The sequence below is a fragment of the Rhamphochromis longiceps genome, linkage group LG18 (genome assembly GCF_057381845.1).
Source record: "Rhamphochromis longiceps isolate RC_006_pf linkage group LG18, R_longiceps_female_GT1.1, whole genome shotgun sequence".
In the NCBI taxonomy this organism is placed as follows: domain Eukaryota; kingdom Metazoa; phylum Chordata; class Actinopteri; order Cichliformes; family Cichlidae; genus Rhamphochromis; species Rhamphochromis longiceps.
Genome location: NC_140574.1, coordinates 28,750,391 through 28,773,553, shown reverse-complemented (window position 1 = coordinate 28,773,553; position 23,163 = coordinate 28,750,391). Strand labels below are relative to the sequence as shown.

The 23,163-nt window shown below is 42.5% G+C and overlaps 3 protein-coding genes and 1 pseudogene across 3 annotated transcripts; 3 read left to right on the top strand and 1 right to left on the bottom strand.

Annotated features, from left to right (window-relative positions):
• The first annotated feature begins 11 nt into the window (after nt 1–11).
• Nucleotides 12–2,386, top strand: LOC146648602 (peroxisomal trans-2-enoyl-CoA reductase-like). The gene is made up of 8 exons (XM_085390465.1): nt 12–357; nt 646–779; nt 856–1,021; nt 1,102–1,183; nt 1,294–1,390; nt 1,472–1,582; nt 1,804–1,915; nt 2,008–2,386. The coding sequence occupies exons 1-8, from the start codon at nt 12–14 to the stop codon at nt 2,088–2,090; spliced, it is 1,131 nt and encodes a 376-aa protein (XP_085246591.1). The 3' UTR covers nt 2,091–2,386.
• Nucleotides 2,387–3,117: 731 nt separating this feature from the next.
• On the top strand, nt 3,118–4,900 carry ndufb3 (NADH:ubiquinone oxidoreductase subunit B3). The gene is made up of 3 exons (XM_085389264.1): nt 3,118–3,228; nt 4,419–4,547; nt 4,656–4,900. The coding sequence occupies exons 2-3, from the start codon at nt 4,420–4,422 to the stop codon at nt 4,804–4,806; spliced, it is 279 nt and encodes a 92-aa protein (XP_085245390.1). The 5' UTR covers nt 3,118–3,228; nt 4,419; the 3' UTR covers nt 4,807–4,900.
• Nucleotides 4,901–5,043: 143 nt separating this feature from the next.
• Nucleotides 5,044–10,021, bottom strand: LOC146648600 (UDP-glucuronosyltransferase 1A1-like). Its single transcript, XM_085389263.1, has 9 exons — nt 9,348–10,021; nt 8,255–8,318; nt 8,025–8,173; nt 7,043–7,170; nt 6,863–6,956; nt 6,603–6,728; nt 6,441–6,528; nt 6,128–6,347; nt 5,044–5,314 (listed from the first exon to the last, which is right to left on the bottom strand). Exons 1-9 carry the CDS (start codon nt 9,870–9,872, stop codon nt 5,044–5,046), a joined length of 1,665 nt encoding a protein of 554 aa, XP_085245389.1. The 5' UTR covers nt 9,873–10,021.
• Nucleotides 10,022–12,194: 2,173 nt separating this feature from the next.
• LOC146648599 (dual specificity protein phosphatase CDC14AB-like) lies at nt 12,195–22,549 on the top strand (annotated as a pseudogene).
• The last annotated feature ends 614 nt before the right edge of the window (nt 22,550–23,163 follow it).

Sequence of the window (23,163 nt, the reverse complement as noted above, 5' to 3'; positions counted from 1 at the left end):
CCACATTGTGAATGAAGTCTGAGGGGTTTATATCGCTGTCATATCTCGCGGCAAAGTTCGAACCACTTCATGAACCAGTCACGTGGTACAGCCGGGCAGCGAGGCTTCGGACGTCATCATTTTCAGCTCCTCCCATAAATGAAGCAAGCCTCGATACGCGCATCGCGGAAACGCCCCCTAAATTACTCGACACAAGCTTTGCACAAGCCTCGATACAGAACGTCACATCACTACCAGAAACAAGCATGGCGGCTTCCAGTGTTTTCCGACCGGGCTTGTTCAACCATAAAGTTGCAATAGTGACGGGTGGAGGCACCGGGATCGGTAAAGCTATCTCTGCGGAGCTGCTGGAGCTGGGTGAGTGAGTTCTAATAGTTGTTGTAGCGCAAAGAGTCTGAAGTGAGGAGCAGCTGAGTGACAGCAAGTGAACTTCGACACAGATACAAACAAGTCTGTAAGAGTCGCACCAGTCCCTCGGTCAAGTGCGCGCAGGGACACTGTGAAAGTGTGGCTGTGAGTGTTCGCTAACAGCTGGAAACACCAAACATCTGGTGGCTGTCAGTGTTGTTTCACAGTAAATTGACTCGAAGCTTTATTTCGGAAAGTGCTGTAATTGTTTTTCGTGGCTCACTTGTTGGTCTTCAGGCTGCAGTGTGGTGATCTCCAGCAGAAAGGCAGACAGGCTGGAGGCAGCAGCTCGGGAGATGAGACAGAAAATCCCTCCCTCCAGTCCTGCAAGTGTCACTGCTGTGCCCTGTAACATCCGCAGCGAGGAGGAGGTGAGCAGCTCTGCATCTGCTGCTCGTTTCAGTGCGTAAGTGGCTGATTTTCTTTTTGTCTTTCTGTCATTTGAAGGTGAAGGCTCTTGTGTCATCAGTGCTGAAGCGATATGGCCGTATAGACTTTCTGGTGAACAACGGAGGAGGTCAGTTCAGCAGCCCTGCAGAAGACATGTCCTCTAAGGGCTGGAAGGCTGTGGTAGACACCAACCTGACAGGAACCTTCCACTGCTGCAAGGAGGGTGAGCCGGGCACAGATAACACAGGCTTTGGTGTTTGTGGTTTGGTCTCTCAGCGTGACCGTTGTTGTTCTCCCCTCCAGTCTACACAGCATGGATGAAGGAGCACGGAGGCGCCATCGTCAGCATCATCGCCAACATGTGGAACGGCTTTCCGGGCATGGCGTAAGAACAGTTTCCCTCATTATTCACACACGAATGTGCAACGTCACATAGTTGTTGTTTTTTTTTTTTTAAATTGCCTGCTGCGTGGTGTGTCTCCTCCTCCTCGACAGCCACACGGGAGCAGCGAGGGCAGCGGTGGATAACTTAACTAAGAGCCTCGCCATCGAGTGGGCAGCCTCGGGGGTCCGAATCAACGCTGTTGCACCTGTGCGTACAGCTCAGCACATAATCAGTTTTGTTTCAGTTTTTCAAGATGCGCATGATTTTCATCTCTCTGTTTGGCTGCAGGGTACAATCTTTTCCAAAACAGCGATGGAGAACTATAAAGAGTACGGACCACATCTTTTCAAGATGTCCGTTCCATTCACTCCTGCGAAGAGGCTGGCAGTGCCCGAAGAGGTTTGCAACCCAGTTCCCAGCTTTGTTAGAGGAAAAAAGAGTCTCCTGAAAATTCCCCTTGGTGTTGTTAAAAAAAAATGAAGCCAGACCACAAAGGTCTCACAGTGCTCCATAAACAGTATTAGAGGATATAAAGAAGTAGTTGTGAAGCCATACAATAGAAGGAGAAAGGTTAAATCACAGCTGTAATCACCAATTTTTGAATTGCCGTCTTTGCCCAGGTCTCATCTGCAGTGTGTTTCCTGCTCTCTCCTGCTGCTTCCTACATTTCTGGAGCCACGTTGAAGGTCGATGCGGGACAAAGTTTGTATAAGTCCATGTGGGAGATACAGAGTATGTATAGCTCTCTAACACAACTGCACTGTAGTCTTCCCAGTATATATTAGATTTAGTACGAGGAGCTAAATTCTTGTGTTTGTCTCCAGACCACAGTGCATGGCCTGAAGCTCCAGAGGGGGAGAACCTGGATGCTCTGAATGAACTGGTCGACCCAAAAAGCAAACTCTGATTTACTCATGGGACCCGCGAGAGCACAAAATCCCTAAGCCAAAAGGCATCGTGGACTCTGAGCCACAAACACTGTTAAGCACACCGTGCTGGCCTGGTTAGAAAGTCTGTATTTGTAGTGTGTGACTGATTGTTAAGAATTTGCACGTAATTGTATGTAATTAATAGTACGAGAAGTGTCCAGAAGTAAAGATTTGTAACATGCAACTTTTGAAATGTACATATCATTTTTCTCTCCAATTCTGTCAACAAGTCTGTGAGTAAAATTTAATAAAACTGTAAAACAGAACAATATAATTTTCTTTTTTGATTTAACATCTCTGTCTGTTTTGAACTCATTATCTCATAAAAAAGTCTAAAAAGATGTCTGATCATATATTGAACGTATGGAATGAAAAATATTTTATGCCATATTTAGGAAAATTCTTTTGTTACAGCAGTTGACAGGAATATGAAATCGCCACTACTATTAGTATTACTACTGATAATGATAATATATGGAAATTGATTTTCTGCCTGGTAGATATTTTGTATTATAGAAGGTATAGAAGGCATGTAGTATGTCAAACGTTTCCTGCATCTGCTCTTGATTAATTGTGTTAAATGCACTTGAGAAACCAAAGAATGTGATCCTCGCTATATAGATAGAGGTAAGATCTCGACAGCATGTATATGATTACAAACGGCTCTCACAGTTTTGGCCTGTGTGCAAACAGCAGAGTGTACAGACATTTTTTCTCCTGTGGTCTCAGACCATCTAATCATTTGCAAATGAAATGTCTATCTTGCAGCTGGCTGCCAGGAATACAAAAAGAAATTCAGACGATAGTAATTGTTTCAGCATGGTAACACCGCATGTTAATAATAAGTGTCATTAAGTGTAAATATATTTAGATTGTGGATTTATGTAGTTGTTCTGTGTTTGATGTTGCAAATTAATCATATGTTTATAATTAAATAACGTTATTTTGTTGATCACGGGCACCAAACAAAAAAACAAAACAAAACAGCGTGACTTTAAAAGTGAAAAAAAAAGCGTTATGGAGTTTTGTCCCTAATGCCGTGCCATAATTTGCCGTATTCCTGCATCAACTGTCGTAACAATTATCCCAGCAGCAGAGGTCACAACAATTGTTCAGGTACCGAATTTATTCCTCTTTAAAATCTTCGGTGTTTCTGTATTACAGTCGTTTGTGTTTCTTTCTCACACCAGGCGACAGGAAAGCAATATTTTCACCAGGGAAGAGGCGTTTGAAAATGTTAGAAGAATTGCAAACAGAAATGCATTGCTAACGTAATGCTAGCCTCCTTGTATGTGTGAAGTTGACGTTTAATTGACATATTATCCTCTAATAGGTCGGTGGGTTTAACCAGACAGGCTACACAGTAATAATGTTGGCTATTTAAAGAGAGTTAATCGCTGATAACTTTGTTCGAGGAAGTGTAAATAGCGAGGTTAACATTTTTGTGTTTGTGTCGTTTAGCCTAGCAGCAAATATGGCTTGTGGGACTGAATAAATACACGGCACTTAAACACATCTTTAATAATTCGGAATTTACTCGATAGTCGTTACAGTCACTAGATTTTATCCTGATGATTCTCGCGCTTTTGTTCCCTTTGTTAAATAAGTCGATAGTGCATAATAATTTTAGTGTGCAATGTAAATAAAGCTTAAATTTTATGACTAACTTTTTATCTACAGCTAAGCACCCTAAAGGGGATGATAGACAGATAACGGATATTTTATTGATCCCACAGGGGACATGTTTGTGTTACAGCAGCAGGTTATATAATAAACATAGTAAAGTCTACAATAAATAAACAGCATAGGGAAAGTAACACTGCCACAGGCACACAGTGAGCCTTATAGTAAGAGATTTTATGTAAAGTTTTATATATACAACAGTGATTAAAAAACCAATAATAAAAAAATTAGGTTAAGTGGATTTTTATTCCTGACAGGCGTGTTTACCTGTCACAGACAGAAAGAGTTACTGTACAGTTTCACAGAGAATGACAGGACTCATTTCCTTAAGCTTATTTGTGGCTTTCATGTAATCATCCTTTGAATACATTAACCATTTGCATGATTACACCCAGATACCAGAAATAAGTTGCAGATTTGGTCACAATGAACTTTGTCCTGTTGTTTTAAAATAAAAGCTCCTCTGTTTGAACATGTTTGTATTAAGTAAGCTGCTGCCATTTGCTGAACCTACTGAAAGTGAGCGTGTTTCATTAAGTAAAACACAGATGACACAAGAAGCAAATCAAAGTCTGCCAGTAAGGTGAAGGTTAAAAAAATGGCCTGTTTGCTTATGTTTCCAGTATGGGAGGTGACCACGGCCACAGCAAGCTCTCCATGCCAGATTGGCGACAGTGGAAGACACAGGGAACGCCACTGGAGTTCACACAGCAGAGGCTGGCTGCACGGGGTCTGAAGGACCCATGGGCACGGTCAGTATTTTTGCCCATGTATGATATATTTCTGACATCTCCTTATATTCTGTGTGATCTGACACTGCTGCCCGTCTTTCTTTCCTGTCACTTTCCCTTTCTCTGCAGCAACGAGGCGTGGAGGTATTCAGGCGGCTTCGCTCGTGCTGTGACTCTGTCAGAAGTTCTGCTGAGAGGATTCAAGTGGGGCTTTGCTGCCTTTACTGTAGCTCTGGCTATAGAGTACACCATGTTCCCTCCAAAGAAGGGTGGCCACTAATGCTCATCATTGCCCCTCAACCCCAGATTATATGTAATGGAATCTAATTATATTCTGTGTTTTCTCTAGATTAAATATCTTTGTGATCACACAAGGCTTCTTAAGTGTATTCAATTAGAATGTAATCAACATTTTGCATTAAGGTTTTATTGATACTGATGTTTTATCAAAACATCCTTTAAACCGTGATGAGAATACAATTACAACATCACAGTACTTCCAGTAAAAAAACTGTCCTTACTCCTGCTTCCACTTTCGTCTCACTTTACGGAAGCATAGCTTCATGCATTTTGCTGTCAGCATTACAAAGACAAGCACCACAGTAGTCAGCAGCACTATTACATCCAGGCTGAAGTACTGGAACCAGTAGAGTTCATGGAGAGTCGATTTGAGATGCTTCGCCCCTTTATGCCGCATCACAAATTCTGTCCAATACACTGAAAGCTCAAGCGGGTCCGACGGCCGATCATTATGAAGATCTGACAGCTTCTTCACGTTCTCTTTGTACCTGAAAACACAGATAAATGGGCAGGTTTTTTTTAAATGACAGAGAGCTGAGTTAGATCATATGAAAAGTTCTTTCAAGAACAGATGGTACAGTGAAGGTTTGTTAGAGTTTTTTATTTTTTGCAATTAATGTGACCACCATCAGGTTTATCTAATTTTAGGACTTGTGTTAATGTGATGTGGACCCAATTGAACAAATGATGACCTTTTATTTACTTAAGAAAAAGTCACTCAATGCATACCTGTGAGGGGGAAAGTAAAAGCCTATACCCTGTTTTAGTTTAAAGCACAGGGATCTGTCCAAGTCTGATATTCAAAACACTCAGAAATACACTGAGGCACAAATAAAGGACATTTCTGAGGACATCAGTAAAAGAGTTTCTGATGCTGAGGCTGGAAAAAATGATAAAAGTCAGGCTGTGCTAATACAGGAAATTCAGGTCCAGTGTTACACTCTTTGGTGTGCATGACCACCAAGGAGTCAACCTCATGTAGCTGCAATCATCACTACACATAGAATAGTCATTTGTGAAATGAGAGGGCAAATACGTTGGGTTAAGGTCAGAAAGTCTCACTGAGTCTAAAAACCACATGATACACAGGCACCTGGAAAAGTTTTGCATTCAGTTATCTTCAGATGTTTGTGGTGTGCACGGTGGTCCTGCAAATAGAAACCCCTCATGTTCCATAAAGAACCCCCATGACTGTCACCTGCTTGCTAAAGATGTGCTTGTTTGAAAAAAAACAAACAAACATTTTGTAGACCAAAATGGAAAGTTTTGGTTGAATGTGAGCCGTCTGCTGACTCCCTCACCTGCTGTCATTGATGACCTCCTTCAGCCCCTTCAGAAGAGTTTCTGTATTAATGTCTAAAATGTTCAACACGATTCCTACACCTCTGCTGGCCATCCTCGCAGCGTTGTCCGGCTGATCCCCGTTCAGGGGCACCATCAGCATTGGAACGGCGTGACACAGTCCCTCAAACAGACCATGTGAGCCAGCGTGAGTGATGAATGCACGGGCTCCCGGGTGAGCTACGACACAAAACATGCAGAAATATCAGATGTTATGAGATGTGACACATCAGCGTGCTTCACATTTCAGGATGTGCTGCTGCAGACACACACCTAGCAGGTCATTCTGTGGGACCCATTTCATCATCTTCACATTTTCCGGGACATTGTCAGTAACCTTTCCAGTGTATCTCCATATGACCTGTCATAGTTTTATTGTAGATTAAGATTAGCTGTATTTATTTATAACACAAGATAAGCTGTATGCTGATATACCTTCTGTGGAATCTGTCTGAAGGCCTCCAGAAAGACAGAGGTGATTTCCTCTGGCAGATCTGACACCATGGAGCCCAGAGTGAACACTACAAACCCGTGCTCTCCAGACACCCAGGAATCTAGATCCTGACAAAACACAAACTTGCTTAAGTACTTTGCATTTATCACTCTTACCTGATTGGTCTTACAGTCCTACGGTAAGTGGTGTCAATCAGAATGTTCATAAATGCATTTAGAGTCTAAAACTCATAAAGTCTTACTGGGGGCAGAGGATGTTTCACATTGCAATTGATTCCACCAACCAGTACAATATTGGGCATGAGTGGGCGTGGGAAATCCAGCGTGAAGTCATTCCTGTTTAAATACAGCAACAGTTTTTTGGTTTTTTACACTCACGCAGGCAGCAAATGTCAACAATACACAGACGTTCCATGTGTTACCTGAGCAGCCAGATATCAGAGTCTGAAAGCACTTCAGCCACGCCCACGTTCTCTCCAAGGAAGTCACGGGTTATTTGGTCAAAGCGCCAATACAGCAGTTTGCAAAACAGCGGCTCCACCAATGCCACCTGTGGGTCAGAGGCATTACAGGACAATAATACAGCACCAAAACTGAAGACAGAAAAACTAAGACGTACTGTAATAGTAATAACACTGACATACTAGTTTGTCCCAAATGAACCTCATTGTAAGCAGAGATTGACGGTAACGCGTTACTGTAATCCGATGACTTTTTTCAAGTAACGAGTAAATTAAAGCAGTACGATTGCAAAAAAAGCAAGTAGATTACTTTTACTTTTACGCTGTGTTACCGCGTTACTAAAACTTTACATGCTGGAATATGCAGAAAATAGGTTTAAAAGTTAAACACATTTCTTCAAGTCAAACACTCTTGCATATAATTTAATTTTTTTAAAATTAAAATGAATAAAACAAGTTTTAAAAGAGACTTTTTCATTTGATTCGATTTTATAAAATGAAATATTCAGAAAAAAATCAAACGGGGCTGATAGGCTTATTGTTTTATAATGTATTGTTGTGTATCGTGTTTTTAAAAGTAACTAAAAGTACTACTAAAGTAACTCATTACTTTTGAAAATAACAAATCAGTAAAGTAATGGGATTACCTTCATGGAGAAGTGATCAGTAATTAGTAACTAATTATTATTTGCAAGTAACTTGACCGACACTAATTGTAAGGAATAAATAATACTCTCATGACCACAAATGAGGTGAGTATAAAGTATGAAGAGTAATTTAGGAAAGATCATTTGAAGGTACAGCACATATTTCCTTATCAATATGGTCACAAACGAACAGTGTTTTGTTCGTGACCATACATTGTCTGAAAGAAGATTGCAAATAACATTCCTGGAAAAGCTGTGCTTTAAGGCTTGAATATGCTAACTTCCGCCTGGCTCACCAAAGTGTTGATAAATCTCTCTTTGAAGCTCATTTTATCCGTGTATCCAGTGAAATAGCGAGGAACGTATGAGGGCGGAGATGGGCAGCCAGCAGACTTCATGTCCAAGTGACACGGTATTCCTCTCAGCAGATTGACAGTAGGGAGACCTGGAAGTGATTGAGTAATGATAGGTGAGAAAATGTGCAGGTGTACAAGCAAACAGATAACCTGAGTGCAGAGGAGCTCACCTAATTTCCGAGCTACTAATGAGCCCATGGGAAGCATGGGATCTGTCAAGACGGCATCAAAGTCCTATAACGTGAAACAGGAAGAAGGTGGAAAAGCAGAGAGGAGTCAATCTTCCACTGTGTGTCAGCACTACACTGTCTTGCATACATGGTTCACACATGGAGGATTTTACAGACTGTAGGTAGAAAGGTATAAAGTGGCTAAACTGGACCTATGATGCTCATTTGAAAGTAGGACAGCATTGCATGATTCACAGTTCAGTTTTTATCCTTTATTGGACCTTTGTGCAGCCCCCGAGTTCATCATCAGTCTAGCCGAAGCTTTTTTCTATAGCCCCTCCCCCTTTAAGTAAACTTTTTTCCCTCATTGGCTGTTGCTCATAACCAGAAGATTTGAACACCAGGTGCATGCTACGCCAGCCAGTGTTGTACATTTATGTTTGGCATATCTTCTCTCACTGACTTCATCCAAAGTCAAGAGAAGAAAAAGCACTTGCAGAAACAGAGCATTTAGATGTCTACAGTTTACTTGCACATGTACTGACCTGAGCTTTTAAGTTTAATATGAGCATCCACCACTGTTCACATACAGATATGGTAAAAAGAAAGTTCACCTGTTTTCCTGTCTTTGGTTTTACATATTAGGACATAATAAACATCATCTGGTCCTTAAGAGGTTTTAAATAAAGGTCATGGTGTAATATGTTTTACAGTTCATGTGAAGTTGTAGTGGCCCGATTTTGAGACCTGATAAAGCCTATATAGCTTTTAATGTCCTGATGTGTAAAACCTTAGTGTCAGGGTGGGCTGCGTGGCGTGGGTTTTTTATTTTATTTTTTTTCCATGGGTCTATTAATAATAATATACAATTAAAATTTTAGGAACTATACACAGTCAACCACTACAGTTACATTAATAGATGTACAACATGATGAGAATTTGGACTGCCAACTTGTAGAAGAGAACCTCCATCCCAACACTCTTACACAGTATAAGCAAAAGACCCTCCATGTACAATTTGCAAAGCTTGAGCTCCAATGTTGGTTTTGCAGCTGATACCAAAGTTGTGTTCATCTTCTGTATTTGTACTCACCTGCTGGGACAAGTGTGATATGAGACTGGCATTGAAGAGCAGCTTCTCTGCAGTGATGTGCAGAAAATCAGAAATGGCCTGGAACTGTCTGAACCGTTTCTTGATCTTCTCCATGAAAGGCTGTGAGGATTTTTTCATGATGTCTTTGTGTGTGGACATCACAGAGTCGATGTAAGCCTTGTCATAAGGTACAGGATAGGTCAAAGTGTCATAGTGTTTCCCCGGGCCCATTCGCATGGTGGTCTCTGGCATCACCACCGTAACTCTGTGTCCACGGCGACCCATTTCCTGGGAAATGGCTTTAAGACCTATCCAATGACTCCCATCCATGGGCACCACGAGCAGTTTGCCTAAAAACTGTGAAAAACTTGCAGGCTTGGTGTGAGGAAGTTCAGCCTCTTCTGTCTTCAGCTTGTTTTTGGGACTGGACTTTTCTGAACTAGATCCCTTTGTATTATCCACAGCACCAGTTATTTCCATGACCACGTTAAGCAGCAAAAACACAAAGACTCCTGCTGTCCTCATTGTTCTCTCGTCAGTGTACCAACCGCTAATTGAATTGAGCACAGAGAAAGTTTTGGGGGAATGACAAAGGAAACACCCCCTTCCCTGAGCTGTAAACCAGGCTCTTCTCTCTGCAGGCTCCTCTGAATACGTTGTTTAAATTCCTCAGTGAATTAGCAGATTGGATTTGTGTGTGTTCAAAGTCCTTCCTGTTGGGAATCTAGGTGAGAGGAGTGGCCCTGCTAATCTAAAGCAATCAAAGAGTGTCATGTGGCTTTAATGCAGTTTCAAAGGGCAGCGTTATCACAATATTTCCCTCCCCGAAACCAGGGTCAACTATCTGCATCGTTTTAACACAGTTGCACTTCAGTCTTTTTAGTTGGTATCAGACACACAACCCACTAATTTACACATTGAACATTCTAATCAAGACACAAAGAAAAATCACAACAGACTTTGTCATTCAGTATGATCTAAATAATGTTTTAAAGACCACAGTCAACAATAAATAAGTGTGGAAATACAGTACATGTTACAAAGGGAAAAAGGTAGGGTTTGTTGACATTTTAAATTCCAGAGCACACAGAGCTCAATTTGTAAACAGACACAAATGCAAAGGGGGATGCTTGTGCAAAGAGAGACCTGGTCAAATGGTATATGTGCATATAGAGTTGTACACAGTCTACCCAATTTAAGTTGCCAGCATCCACATAGAACTAAAACATAAAATTAACCATGTTAAAAGGCTTTTTTTTTTAACTTACTGAAACCTAAATGGTTTAAATTTCTGCTGCTTTTTCTGAAACTTCTTTCTCAAACAATAAAACAGAAGCAGAAATAAACTAGAGTCTCGAGGATCATGGAGCAGGTTGCTTGCCCCTGACTTAATTTAAGTTTATTTATATACCCTATATTTCCAAAAGTATTTACTCATCCATCCAAATAATTGAATACTGGTGTTCTAACCACTTCTATAGCCACAGGTTTTGTGCTCCAAATCACAATAGCTGACTCAAGGCACTTTATATTGTAAGGTAATTACCCTACAATAATAGAGAGAAGACCTCAACAATCAGCCAACACCCATAGAACAAGTACATGGCAACAGTGCGAAGTGCAGAACTAGGCTCAAAAATGGGAAGCCATCTGGCATCCACTCATATATATTAGATTCATTGATTATCGACAAGTGTGAGCTCCTCTATCAAAGTAGAAATTTGGGTAGTTTGCTGGTCTGCATAATTCACACACACAATGCCAAGAAGGAAAGACATCAGCAGCAACTGTTGCTGCCCATTACTTTGGGAAGAGGTTTAAGACCATTTTCAAACAATTTGAAGTCCATCATCCTACAGCGAGAAAGATTATTCATAAATGGAAAACCTTCAAGGCAGTTGTCAAAGGAGCTTGCAAAGAAAAGCGTCTGGACTTCTTTAAGTTGCTTGAAGACGTTTCAAGGCAGTTGCCACACTTCCCAGGAGTGGAAGTCACAGCAAGTTTACCCCAAGACTACAATGCTCAGAGACAATGCAAAAGTAAAGTAAGTAAGTAAAGTAAAATTTTATTTATATAGCACATTTCTAGATAAAAGATCACAAAGTGCTTCACAAGGTATAAAACAAAAACAGTCAAAAGTTAACAAAATGCAATTTTAAAAAGATGTGTTTTTAGCTGTTTTTTAAAAGCAGTCACTGAGTCACTGATCTTAAGTTCTGAGGAAGAGAGTTCCACAGTCTGGCGGCCACAGTAGCAAAAGCTCTATCACCCTTGGTTTTCAGTCTTGTATACTGAATAACAAGTAGGCCCTGATCACAAGACCTCAGAGACCTACTAGGGGCATAGGGCTGTAAAAGTTCAATGATGTACGCTGGTGCATGTTCTTGAAGAGGCCGAAGACTGTCTATCTTAATGACAGTACAAAAGGCAGCAAATATATATAGCGCCAAATCACAACAACAGTCACCTCAGGGTGCTTTATTTTGTGAGGTAAAGACGTAAAGGTGAGGTATGAGCCAGTAATAGGAGAAAATGAGCACGCAATAAAGTGGACTTGTTAGGCAGAGTTTGCCATCTGACTTAAAACACTTCAAATCAATTTTTGATGACAGACACAACTAAAAAAATCCTGATCAGATACAGACACATGTACACAATACACACTACTGCTCAAAATTCTTGTTTTAATTATAAATTGACATTTGCTTTAATGTAATATTACATGAAGTTTGCCAGTAATGTTTTCACAGATGTGTTTTTAACCTGACTCCATGTCTGCATTGTGTGGGTGGAAACATCCAGATAAATGTCCCAAGGTTTTCTAACGGAGCATTTTATTATAACCAGATGAACAATGTCACTGACTTCACCTGTCAGTGGGTTTAGTTTTGTGGCTGATTTGTGTGTGTGTGTGTGTGTTGTTTTTGTGTTGTAATTGTTGAAAGCTCCTATTTGACATCTCTCTCACTGTGTGTTGCAGTTTTTATGCAGACTTTGGGCCCCTCAACCTGGCCATGCTGTACAGATACTGCTGGAAACTCAACAAGAAGCTGAAGGTAATGCAGATGAAGGTCTGTACTTCAGACTCAGGGCTTTGTATGCTGTATAGATATCATTTAGAAAACGCATTACACTCTTATTTTGAAAGGTCTTTGCTCTGATGGTGTGTGTGCACTCCTCTGACAGTAGACGCTTATTTTAAATGTATTAATGCACATGTGCTGTTTTCACTGATTATCATTATTGGTTTATAGTCTTTCACAATGTCTAGAAAGAGACTGGTTCACTAAACCAGCTATGACCAGAAGAAGAGAGCCAATGCTGCTGTTCTCATTGGTGCCTATGCTGTAAATATCATTTCATTTGTCCATCACATCATCTGATTGCCCGTCTGTCTGTCCATTATTAGTTACGTAGTTTAACCTCTGCCCTGTAGGTGATGTATTTGAAGAGAAGCCCAGAATGTCAAGGCTCGGCTGTGTGGCAGGCAGGAGGAGGACCCAAAATGCAAAACTCACACACACGGGGATGAACTCAAAAAGCAGCTTTATTGCTGACCAAAGATAATAGGAGATACAAAACTAAACTGGGAAAAACTAACATAAAGCTCACCAGGAAACACGGGGGAATCACACACAGCATGAGGGACGACGTCACGCTGAACAGAGGGAGACGCAGACAGAAATACACAGAGGGTTAACGAGGAAAGTGGGAACACACGGGGAACACAGGTGACACTGATAATCATAACGAGACAGGGCGGGGTGAACTGAACATGACATGTATGGGCGTGAGAGTCACAAGGTAAACAGGAAGTGCACAGAGGTTCAGACAGGAGGAGAGAGAGCACGGGGAAAACACAGACATAACGGGCTGGGGAAACATGAAACAACCACAAAGGGAGACGAGGGCTCATAAATACATAGAGGGCACACAGGGGGAAGAGAGAGCACGGGGAGAACTTAGACATAATGGGCAGGGGAAGCATGGAATAAAACATAAGGAGAGACGAGGGCTCACAGATACACAGAGGGGCACACAGGGGGTAAAAGCCATGAAGGGAAAACACTTAGGGAACAACACAACAGGGCAACTCAGAAACCATGGCCTAAGCAAGGAACAAAATACAAACATACAAGGAAACTAAGAACACTGGGCCAACATGGCCCAGGACCATGACACAGAAGATGCCTACAGGACTCTGATAGCAGGAAACAACACAGGCTACATGCCGTTTAGGTACAGGCTGCTGCTTTCTATGAAACAGCACTTCATGCTGGGGCTGTTGTCATTACATTTACTGAGACACCATTCTTCTCTGTCTGTTAAATCTAGCTTAGCTTAGCATAAAGACTGGAAGCAGGGGTAACAAGAAGAAACTCCACCTAGCTGGAAATTATTTGGCGACCTTGGCATGAACGTTCCAGGAAGTCAGGAAACCTCATCAAACCCACACTTTTAAGTTTGGGATGGGAGCATGAGGGTGGGAATGGATGTTTGTATATGTGTGTGCCTGTATGTCTGTGTCTATATGTCAGGTTGGGTGTCAGGCGCCACCTCTCTGGGGACATCTCAGGCCCTCCAAGGTTTGGAGGCCTATCTCCCCCTACCACCACTTCCCCTGCCAGTGGCGGACCCCCTCAGACATCGGTGCGTTGGTGGTTCTTTGTGTCCGGGGATGGGCGTCCAGGTACACACCGGCTCACTCCTTGGCGGCCGCTTATCGGGGCCTGGAGCCTGGGGCTCGCTCGGGCCACTTCGGAGGTGGGGGTGCCCCCGGCCTCTCGGCCTGGGGCTCGGTCACTCAGGCGCAGCTGGCTGCCGGCGGAGCTCACGGGCGCGTCACTGCAACTCCCCCTGGCTTCTGCTCCGCGGCTGCTGAGTGAGCCCTCATCTGGGACTCTCCTCAGCTCTTTCCGGGACAGTGGCGCAGCTGCCCCTCTGTTGGTCTTCCTTGGTCTCTTGTGTTCTGGGGGCCTCTGGATGTCTGGAGTTTTGATCTCCTCCACACCTGCTTCACGCCCTGGAGGACGGGGCTGTGGCCCCCCCACACCCTCTAGCAGATTATTACATGAAGGAACCTTTTAAAAAAAAAAAAAACAAGCGCGTCCATGCTCACAGGTGTACACACGGGTGATCACACCCACAAACTACACCCTTTTTGGCTCCTACCTCAAAGCACACTGTGTTCTGTTGATCTTATGTGCTGCACAATAATGTTTAACATTTAGTATTTACTGTCATATTCCCATATATCATTGTGATGTTGTTTATTCTATTACTCTTGTTCTCTTCTGCTTGTTTTCTTTTTTCTTTCTCAGCAGGTGATCCAGGTGATTGATATATGCATTTTTTTTCTCTGCCCGTTCTGTTGGTTTTTGTCTTTTGCCCTTCTCCCCCGTCCCTCTTCTCAGCTGTTTCTCTTTCCCTCTTTCTTTCTCCCCTTCTTTCCCCCAGTCAAGTCTGTCCCGTATTCAGTAAGTGAAAATAAAATAAACAATAAAAGGTGAATCAAATGGACCATTACGGCAAGGCTGGGATGGTCAGTTTGGTAAAGTAAATCCGTTGGGCATCTTTCTTTGCCTTTAGACAACAATTCTGATGGCAAAAGAGCCAAACGGGACAGGCCAAAAAAAAAAAAAAAAAAAAAAAAAAAAAAAAGTTTGGGATGGGAACATTTTCCCGTATTATTGTAGGGTTTTTACTGCTGTTGTGATTTGGCACTATATAAATAAAACTGAATTCAGAAATTTGAATGAATTGTTAACAGTTTATGAGCTCTTAGTGAGCTTTAGCGGTGCCAGTTGGTTGATTTCATTCATCTAGACTGAGCTAAGAACGTGTTTCCCCCCATTCCCAGTCCTGAGCTCAGCTCAGCTAAACAGGTGCTGCTTAGTTTTTACACTCTTAGTGATGGTTTATGTTTATTTACAGTGCAAACAAGTCTGAGACCATATGTGAACAGATATGATCTGAACCCTATCCTATTATAAAAGCTTTTGTTTATAACTACACTACTATTACTGTATTCCTTTCACTGTGTGTGTGTGTGTGTGTGTGTGTGTGTGTGTGTGTGTGTGTGTGTGTGTGTGTGTGTGTGTGTGTGTGTGTGTGAGTGCTCATTTAACCTCACCGTCCTAGACTGCTTACAAGGAATCCACAAGGTAGCAACAACGTCTAACACAGATGATTTTAGTAAAATTAAAATGACACTTATTAATTTTCATTTTGGTCATACCTCATTTCAATGCAAAAATCCCTGTTTGAGCCACATTTGACATTGTTCTCCTCCTATTCTGTAACAACAGTAATTGAATTCAGTTTTATTCATAGCACTAATTCTAAGCAACAGTTACTTCAAGGTACTTTAACTTATAAGGTAAAGACCCTACAGCACTGCAGAAGTATACACTTGGCAACAGTGGGAAGGAAAAACTCCCTTCCAACAGGACGAAACCTCCAACAGAACCAGGTCTAAGGAGGCAGCAATTCACTGTGACTGGTTATGGGTGAGGCGTAAGCGAAGAGAGCAGAGAGAACTACAAAGGAGTTTAATAATTACTAATGATTAAATACTTCAGTGATGTACAAACACACAGGAATTGAAAACAAACGACTAAAGAAGAAATAGCCAGTGCATCAACGTGTCTTTTAGACCCCATTCCTACAAAATTGCTCAAAGTCCTGCCATTAATTAATTAGATTGAAGCTTCTTAATTGCTTCAATCTTAAATATGATCAACCTATCTCTAATAATCGGCTATGTACCACAGGCCTTCAAGCTAGCTGTAGTTAAACCTTTACTCAAAAAGCATCTCTAGACCCAGCAGCCTTAGCTAATTATAGGCCAATCTCCAACCTTCCTTTCATATCAAAAATCCTTGAAAGAGTAGTTGTCAAACAGCTAACAGATCATCTGCAGAGGAATGGTTTATTTGAAGAGTTTCAGTCAGGTTTCAGAGCTCATCACAGCACAGAAACAGCTTTAGTGAAGGTTACAAATGATCTTCTTATGGCCTCTGACAGTGGACTCATCTCTGTGCTTGTCCTGCTAGACCTCAGTGCAGCATTCGATACTGTCGACCATAATATCCTATTAGAGCGATTAGAACATGCTGTAGGTATTACAGGTACTGCGCTGCAGTGGTTTGTATCATATCTATCTAATAGACTCCAATTTGTGCATGTAAATGGAGAGTCATCTTCACACACTGAGGTTAATTATGGAGTTCCACAGGGTTCAGTGCTAGGACCAATTCTGTTTACATTATACATGCTTCCCTTAGGCAGCATCATTAGAAGACATAGCATACATTTTCACTGCTATGCAGATGACACCCAGCTCTATCTGTCCATGAAGCCAGATAACACACACCAATTAGTTAAACTGCAGGAATGTCTTAAAGACATAAAGACCTGGATGGCCGCTAACTTTCTGCTTCTTAATTCAGATCAAACTGAGGTTATTGTACTCGGCCCTGAAAAGCTTAGAAATATGGTATCTAACCAGATTCTTACTCTGGATAGCATTACCTTGGCCTCCAGTAACGCTGTGAGGAACCTTGGAGTCATTTTTGACCAGGACATGTCCTTCAACGCACATATTAAACAAATATGTAAGACTGCTTTCTTCCATTTGTGCAACATCTCTAAAATTAGAAATATCCTGTCTCAAAGTGACGCTGAAAAACTAGTTCATGCATTTATTACTTCCAGGCTGGACTACTGCAATTCATTATTATCAGGATGTCCAAAAAACTCACTGAAAAGCCTTCAGTTAATCCAAAATGCTGCAGCAAGAGTCCTGACAGGGACTAGAAAGAGAGAGCAGATTTCTCCAGTATTGGCTTCCCTTCATTGGCTTCCTGTTAAATCCAGAATTCAAAATCCTGCTCTTCACATACAAGGTCTTAAATAATCAGGCCCCATCTTATCTTAATGACCTTTTAGTACCATATCACCCTATTAGAGCACTTCGCTCTCGCTCTGCAGGCTTACTTGTTGTTCCTAGAGTATTTAAAAGTAGAATGGGACCAGGTGACCCTGAATCCTCCCTTAGTTATGCTGCAATAGGTGTAGGCTGCTGGGGGATTCCCATGATGCACTGGGTGTTTCTTCTTCACTTACTTCTCTGCGCTGAATCATACTTGTTATTAATCTCACACTGTCTTCACAGTGTGTCTTTGGTCCTGTCTCCGTCCCCTCAGCCCCTCAGCAGTCAGTCAGATTGCCGCCCCTCCCTGAGCCTGGTTCTGGTGACACATGTGTTTCTGTTAAAAACGAGTTTTTCCTTCCCACTGTCACCAGTGTGTCTGCTCATAGTTGTGGTCTGATTATGTTTCCTCTGTATAACTGTAGGGTCTTTACCGTACAATATTAACTGCCCTGAGGTGACTTTGTTGTGATTTGGTGCTAAAAAAAAACTGAATTGAACTGAATCTGTGAAACCACTGCAGAGTTGTATGCTCTGAGTGCTTTTGTTGTGAAAATCTGTTTCTGCTCTTTTCCTCTGCAGGCATTACAACATGGTTTCCTGGATTTTGAAAGGTTCAGTGCAGAAGAATATGAACATTATGAGGTAACAGACTGCAGAGTGCTGACTGTTCTACAGGTCTATATCAATGAAAACAGGACCAGGATACCGTAAGAAATAAATAACGTACGGTTGTTATTCATCCAATTAATTTGCAGTGCTGTTAGTAACACAGTCAGGGCCAACCAAGGGCTCGTACAGTGCATGTCCAGGCCTGCGTTGGTGCACGCTGTATTTCCTCAGTTTCTCAGTTAGATTGATCCATAACTCACCCCGTCCAAGTGATAGACAGTCAGTGAGTACCACCTCAGTGAAGTAAAAGTCAGCTCACCTGTGTCCACTACAACAAAACTGATTTCGAATGAAAGGTAAAAGCCCCCCAAAACAGACTGTATGTGTTCATTACTGCAGTGGTGGTATAATTAAGGTGTTCTGGAGCCAATGTTTTTAACTGATATGTCGCTAACCTCTATCACAGTCTTTCTTTCCTTTCTTTTTGTGCTTTTAGCGAGTTGAAAATGGAGATATGAACTGGATCGTTCAGTAGCCCTCATTCTCGTGGTAAGATAAAAAATGGTGAGTCAGAATCTCAAAGCTAAAAGCTAAAAGCATGCCTCCAAACAACATCAGTGCTCATGTTGCTTGGCCTGACAGAAGGCCTCTGCAGCCCCTCAGTGCCTGCACGTCCTGAAACAGCTGAGAAGAGCTAACCTTACCCTGCTGTCTTCTGATGGCGTGTATTGTTTCCTGCTTAGTGCTGTCATGTGTGAGTTGTCATGTTGTTACGGCTGGATTAGATGAGCCTGAACCCTGCAGTGGCTCGGGGTTTCCCATGATGCACTCATGCTTCTTCATCACTCAGCTCTTTTTAATTTGTGTATTTACACCACTTTGCATGTAGTTATTATTCACCTCTGGCTCTCTTCCAGTCCATCTCATGTCCTGTTGTCCTCCCCTCACCCCGACCACATGTGGCAGATTGCCCCCCCTCCCTTAGCCTGGTTCTTGTTAAAAGGGAGTTTTTCTTTTCCACTGTCAGCAGGTGCTTGGGGCCGTTCGATTGTTGGGGTTTTCTCTGTATTTAATGTCTTTACCTTACAACATAAATCAGTTGACACTACATCATTGAATCTTATTTTACGTTTGCATTAAGAGACAGTACTTGCATTAAAAACAGACCCTTGCTGATTGAAACTTATGATGGAACTCAGTTATTGTTGATTCTGTCTCCAGGTTATCCCCTTCACACACCCGATGCATACTTCTCATACTTTTGCCAAAATGACGTAACGACCGTGGTTCGTCTGAACAGGAAGTTGTATGATGGCAGGCGGTTTGAGGATGCAGGATTTGAACACCACGACCTCTTCTTTCTTGATGGGACCACGCCCTCTGACCTCATCGTCAGACGCTTTCTGCATGTGTGTGAATGTACAGACGGGGCAGTGGCAGTGCACTGTAAAGGTAGGACTGCAAGTGTTTATGTATGTTTAATTGATGTCATTTATTTCTTTTATCTTAACTTTGTCTCTTTAAACACTTCATCCATTTACAGCTGGATTAGGCCGCACGGGGACTCTGATTGGCTGCTACCTTCCGGTTTACTGCAGCCTAGGCGATTGCTTGGATCAGAATCTGCAGACCTGGATCTATCATCGGTCCACAGCAAAACTTCTTAGAAGAGTGAGTTTGTGCCTCAGCTGTGACCGCTCAAACCAAACGGTCCAATTTCCGTGACTCCAAAGGTCTCAGTCGGAGACAATCATTAACCTTTAGTGCCGTTCATGAAGGTACAGAAGTAATGCTTTCCATATGATGTGCACACAGACACGTCTGCAACACTTCATTAGGATAATGTGCCCTGTCACAAAACACAAGCAGACGGCAACTTCACCTCCAAGGTGCACGGAGAAGGCAAAGCTCTGATGAGGTGAAGACTCCAGTGACAGAGTATTAGGGAACAATAACGTGTTAGTGGCCTTCATCAGGGTCATTGCGTTTACCTGTGAAGGTGTGATTGGTCCACTTGGATCTTTTTCTGTTTCCAGTTTTTTTTATTTAAACACAAACTGTTTGACATTTTGCAATGACCCAAAAGGCGTTGGTCACTGAGTACAGCTGTTCACTAATACTTCGAGTGTCGCTGGAGTCTTCACACAAAGCACAAGTAGATCAGGAAGGGTTTGAGGTGTCACCTTGGCCTTCAACTTCGGCAGATCTCAATCTCATCGAGCATCTGTGAGATGTGCTGGACAAACAAGGCCCGTCTGTCCTTAGGCTGTGGCATCTATTGCTGTTACCACACAAGATGTTTCTCCATGCTGAGGTCATGGTTGGAGCATGCTGGAAATGTAGTAAAAGTTAGAAGAGAAGCAAAAGGTGGAGGTCAGGGTGAGGCATTCCCCAGTGTGCCCATGTGCAGCTGGTGGTGGTGGTGACTGCAGCAGTGGGAAACTGGTGGATGATAAATCAAATGTAATTTTAAAAAAGCCTGAAAACTGTGTTACTGCTGCAGACTGCAGTCACAGTGTTCAGCTGCAGCTTGTTTCTCTCCTCAGCTCTGGACGCACACTTCCTCCTTACGCCACAGTAGTGCTCTGTTGCTAATGGCTACTAGCTTTGTGTGTCTACTTACACGCTAAACCAGGATGTTGAATGTTATACCTGCTAAACATAATATCACAGTTAGTTTGTGGCGTGTGTTTGATGTTTGTGTGCAGGAAGCAGCACAGTTTGTGGGTTCAGAGTGACGTGCATCGGTCTAAACAGCTGGTCCAACAGAGACTGAGTCAGCAGCAGCAGCTGCAGCAACAGCAGCTTCACCGCTCTGACTCTGTGCAGGGAGGGAACAGGAGGCAGTGTCCTCGCTGCTTTCCAGCATGGATGACCTGTCAATCAACACCGTGCTCTGCAAGTCATATAGCTTGGATGAGGTCAGCGGTGTGACTTCATAGCATCAACATGACCTTTTTTAATGGTTACTGCAGAATTCAAACAGGCTACTGAGTTATGATCACAATGTTGTGTTTTCATGCTGCTAATTGTGTCTTTCTTTCTGCGTCTGTCCAGAATAACTGCAAAGAAGTCAGTCTGACACAGGGAGACAAACTGAGAGCACTGAAGGGAAAACGCCCACCGAGATCAGCGTCATCCTGCTCAAGGTACCAATTGCTGTAATTTAATTTACGATAAATGGTTATTGTGGTCAGTGCAAGAGACACGTTGAGAATTAGCTCAAACGCTGGACACAAAGTTTCTATTAACAAGGAGATATAATAGACACCAATATGTTTTTGTGGATGTCAGAAAACAAGTACATACAGTAAGTGACTCTGTTGTCGAATGCTACAAAGAACGCATGCTTTGTTTGCACGCTGTCTAACAGACAGACTGGACTGAATGAAATCATGCTGTGTTCTCATCTGTGCAGTGTAAATGTTGTGTATAACCTGCTCGAGCTGATGTATCCTTTTTTGTTCTTTGGTTAAACTGGAACCTAAATGCAACAAGAGAAGTTGTTGTCTTTTGGATACTTTAGTTAATTATGAGTGAGATTAAGATTATGGAGGTTGTCAGAGTATTCCTTCTACTGCCTGACAGTGTCCTCAGTTGGAGTCAGCAGGCCTCCATCTTTACTGTACACCGTGTTGGTAGAGCACCACTTCCCCCTCCTGACGGTTTGCCAGAATCCCTCCTACTACGCCCAAGTTTTTGCTGCAGCTGCAGCCTGAGCTGCGTTTCGATTGGCCTGCCCGCTGCCTCTGCTCTCCACCCTTGGCTGCCGCCAGACACACAATCAGTAGATAATACCTCTGCTCATTACAGTTTTTGTTTTGGTCCCTGAATCCACGGCCTAAATATATAAGATAAATAAGATGCTGCCATAGTTCAAGAAACATTTTGTAAAAAGTAAATAGTTACAAATCGGGGATATGGGAGCTGCGGCAAAAAGAAACAAAAGTGAAGGACAACCACGAACCAAACTCACAACGTGCTTCCGGCTTCTCCTGTAAACTAACATCACTAAACTGCTAACCTGACACAACCAAGAACTGGGCTACTTCCACATGAGTTAAATCGAGGTACCTCCAACACGTTGAAGCGTATTTGTATTTTGTCTCTTGTACAGAGTGTATGTGCAGATGTTGATTCCTGCAGTGAGCGTAGAAATCATCAGAAGAATTTTTAGAGAAATTGTTTGCTGTGCTTGTTTTTGTGAAGGATCAAGGTTAGTATTTGCTCTTGGATCACACACACACACACAAATATGATGTGTTCTTGTTTTCTGTGTCAGGTTAAACCTGTCCAAGACTTCACACTGCTCCATCCTCCCTCCCCCGAAGCCCTCCAAAGTCCACCTTTCCCTCACCCCCTCTTCTACTAAAAAGCTGAGATGAAGTTCCTCTACCACCACTGCTCCGCAGATCAGGAGGTTGGTGTCTGTGCTTTTGTTCCTTATTAGAAGAACATTATAATAAAACCAATATAAAATGTGATGTGCTGATGTCTCCACAGTCCCTTCAGCCTCACTTTGTTCAGCACCGGGCCAGCACTGATTCACTGACTTCACACTTGGGACGTTCTGGTTATGAATCAGCCCAGCTGATGATGGACTCGCTGGAAACTGGATTAGCTCTCTTGCACGTTTAATAGGCTGTAAATCCTTTTTTAGCCCCAATAACTACTTTTCGTTTTGACAGACAGAGCCAACAGTTTGTCACCACTTTAACTGGTCACGTGGCCCATTCTGTGATGAAAGGACTGACACCGTAAATCATCACGTCTCTTGGGTATAGCAGGCAGGTAACTGTAAAAAACTGCTGCTGCATGTTGCATATATAACATCTGCTAGATGCTGAATGTCCGTTGTCACAATCATTTTGCTGGAAGCAAAGGACACGTGCAGGTGCAAAGACCAAACAACGCTAACAGGAAATAAAAGGTTGTGGCCCAAGGACTGAGTCAGACCATCGCCAAGAACAGTTTGGGTGCTTCTGATAAACGGCTGCTGCCATTTGTTCATCCAAAGTTCAGAACCACAGGATGTAGACGGCCTGAAGCAACGTCTTGGTTGTGGAAACACAGACCTTTAAAAGTCGTACCAAAATCCACCCCTTAAACTTTGGCAGATCACAGGTTTCTTGGCTGCACATGATGGACCTAGCTTATTTGGCAAGTTGTTGTAATGTTGTCTCCTCATTTTCAGTACTTTAGTAACCTGGTTGGGTTAGAGAACCATAGCAAACCACATCTTTTGTAAGAGATTGGTGCACATTGTTCAAG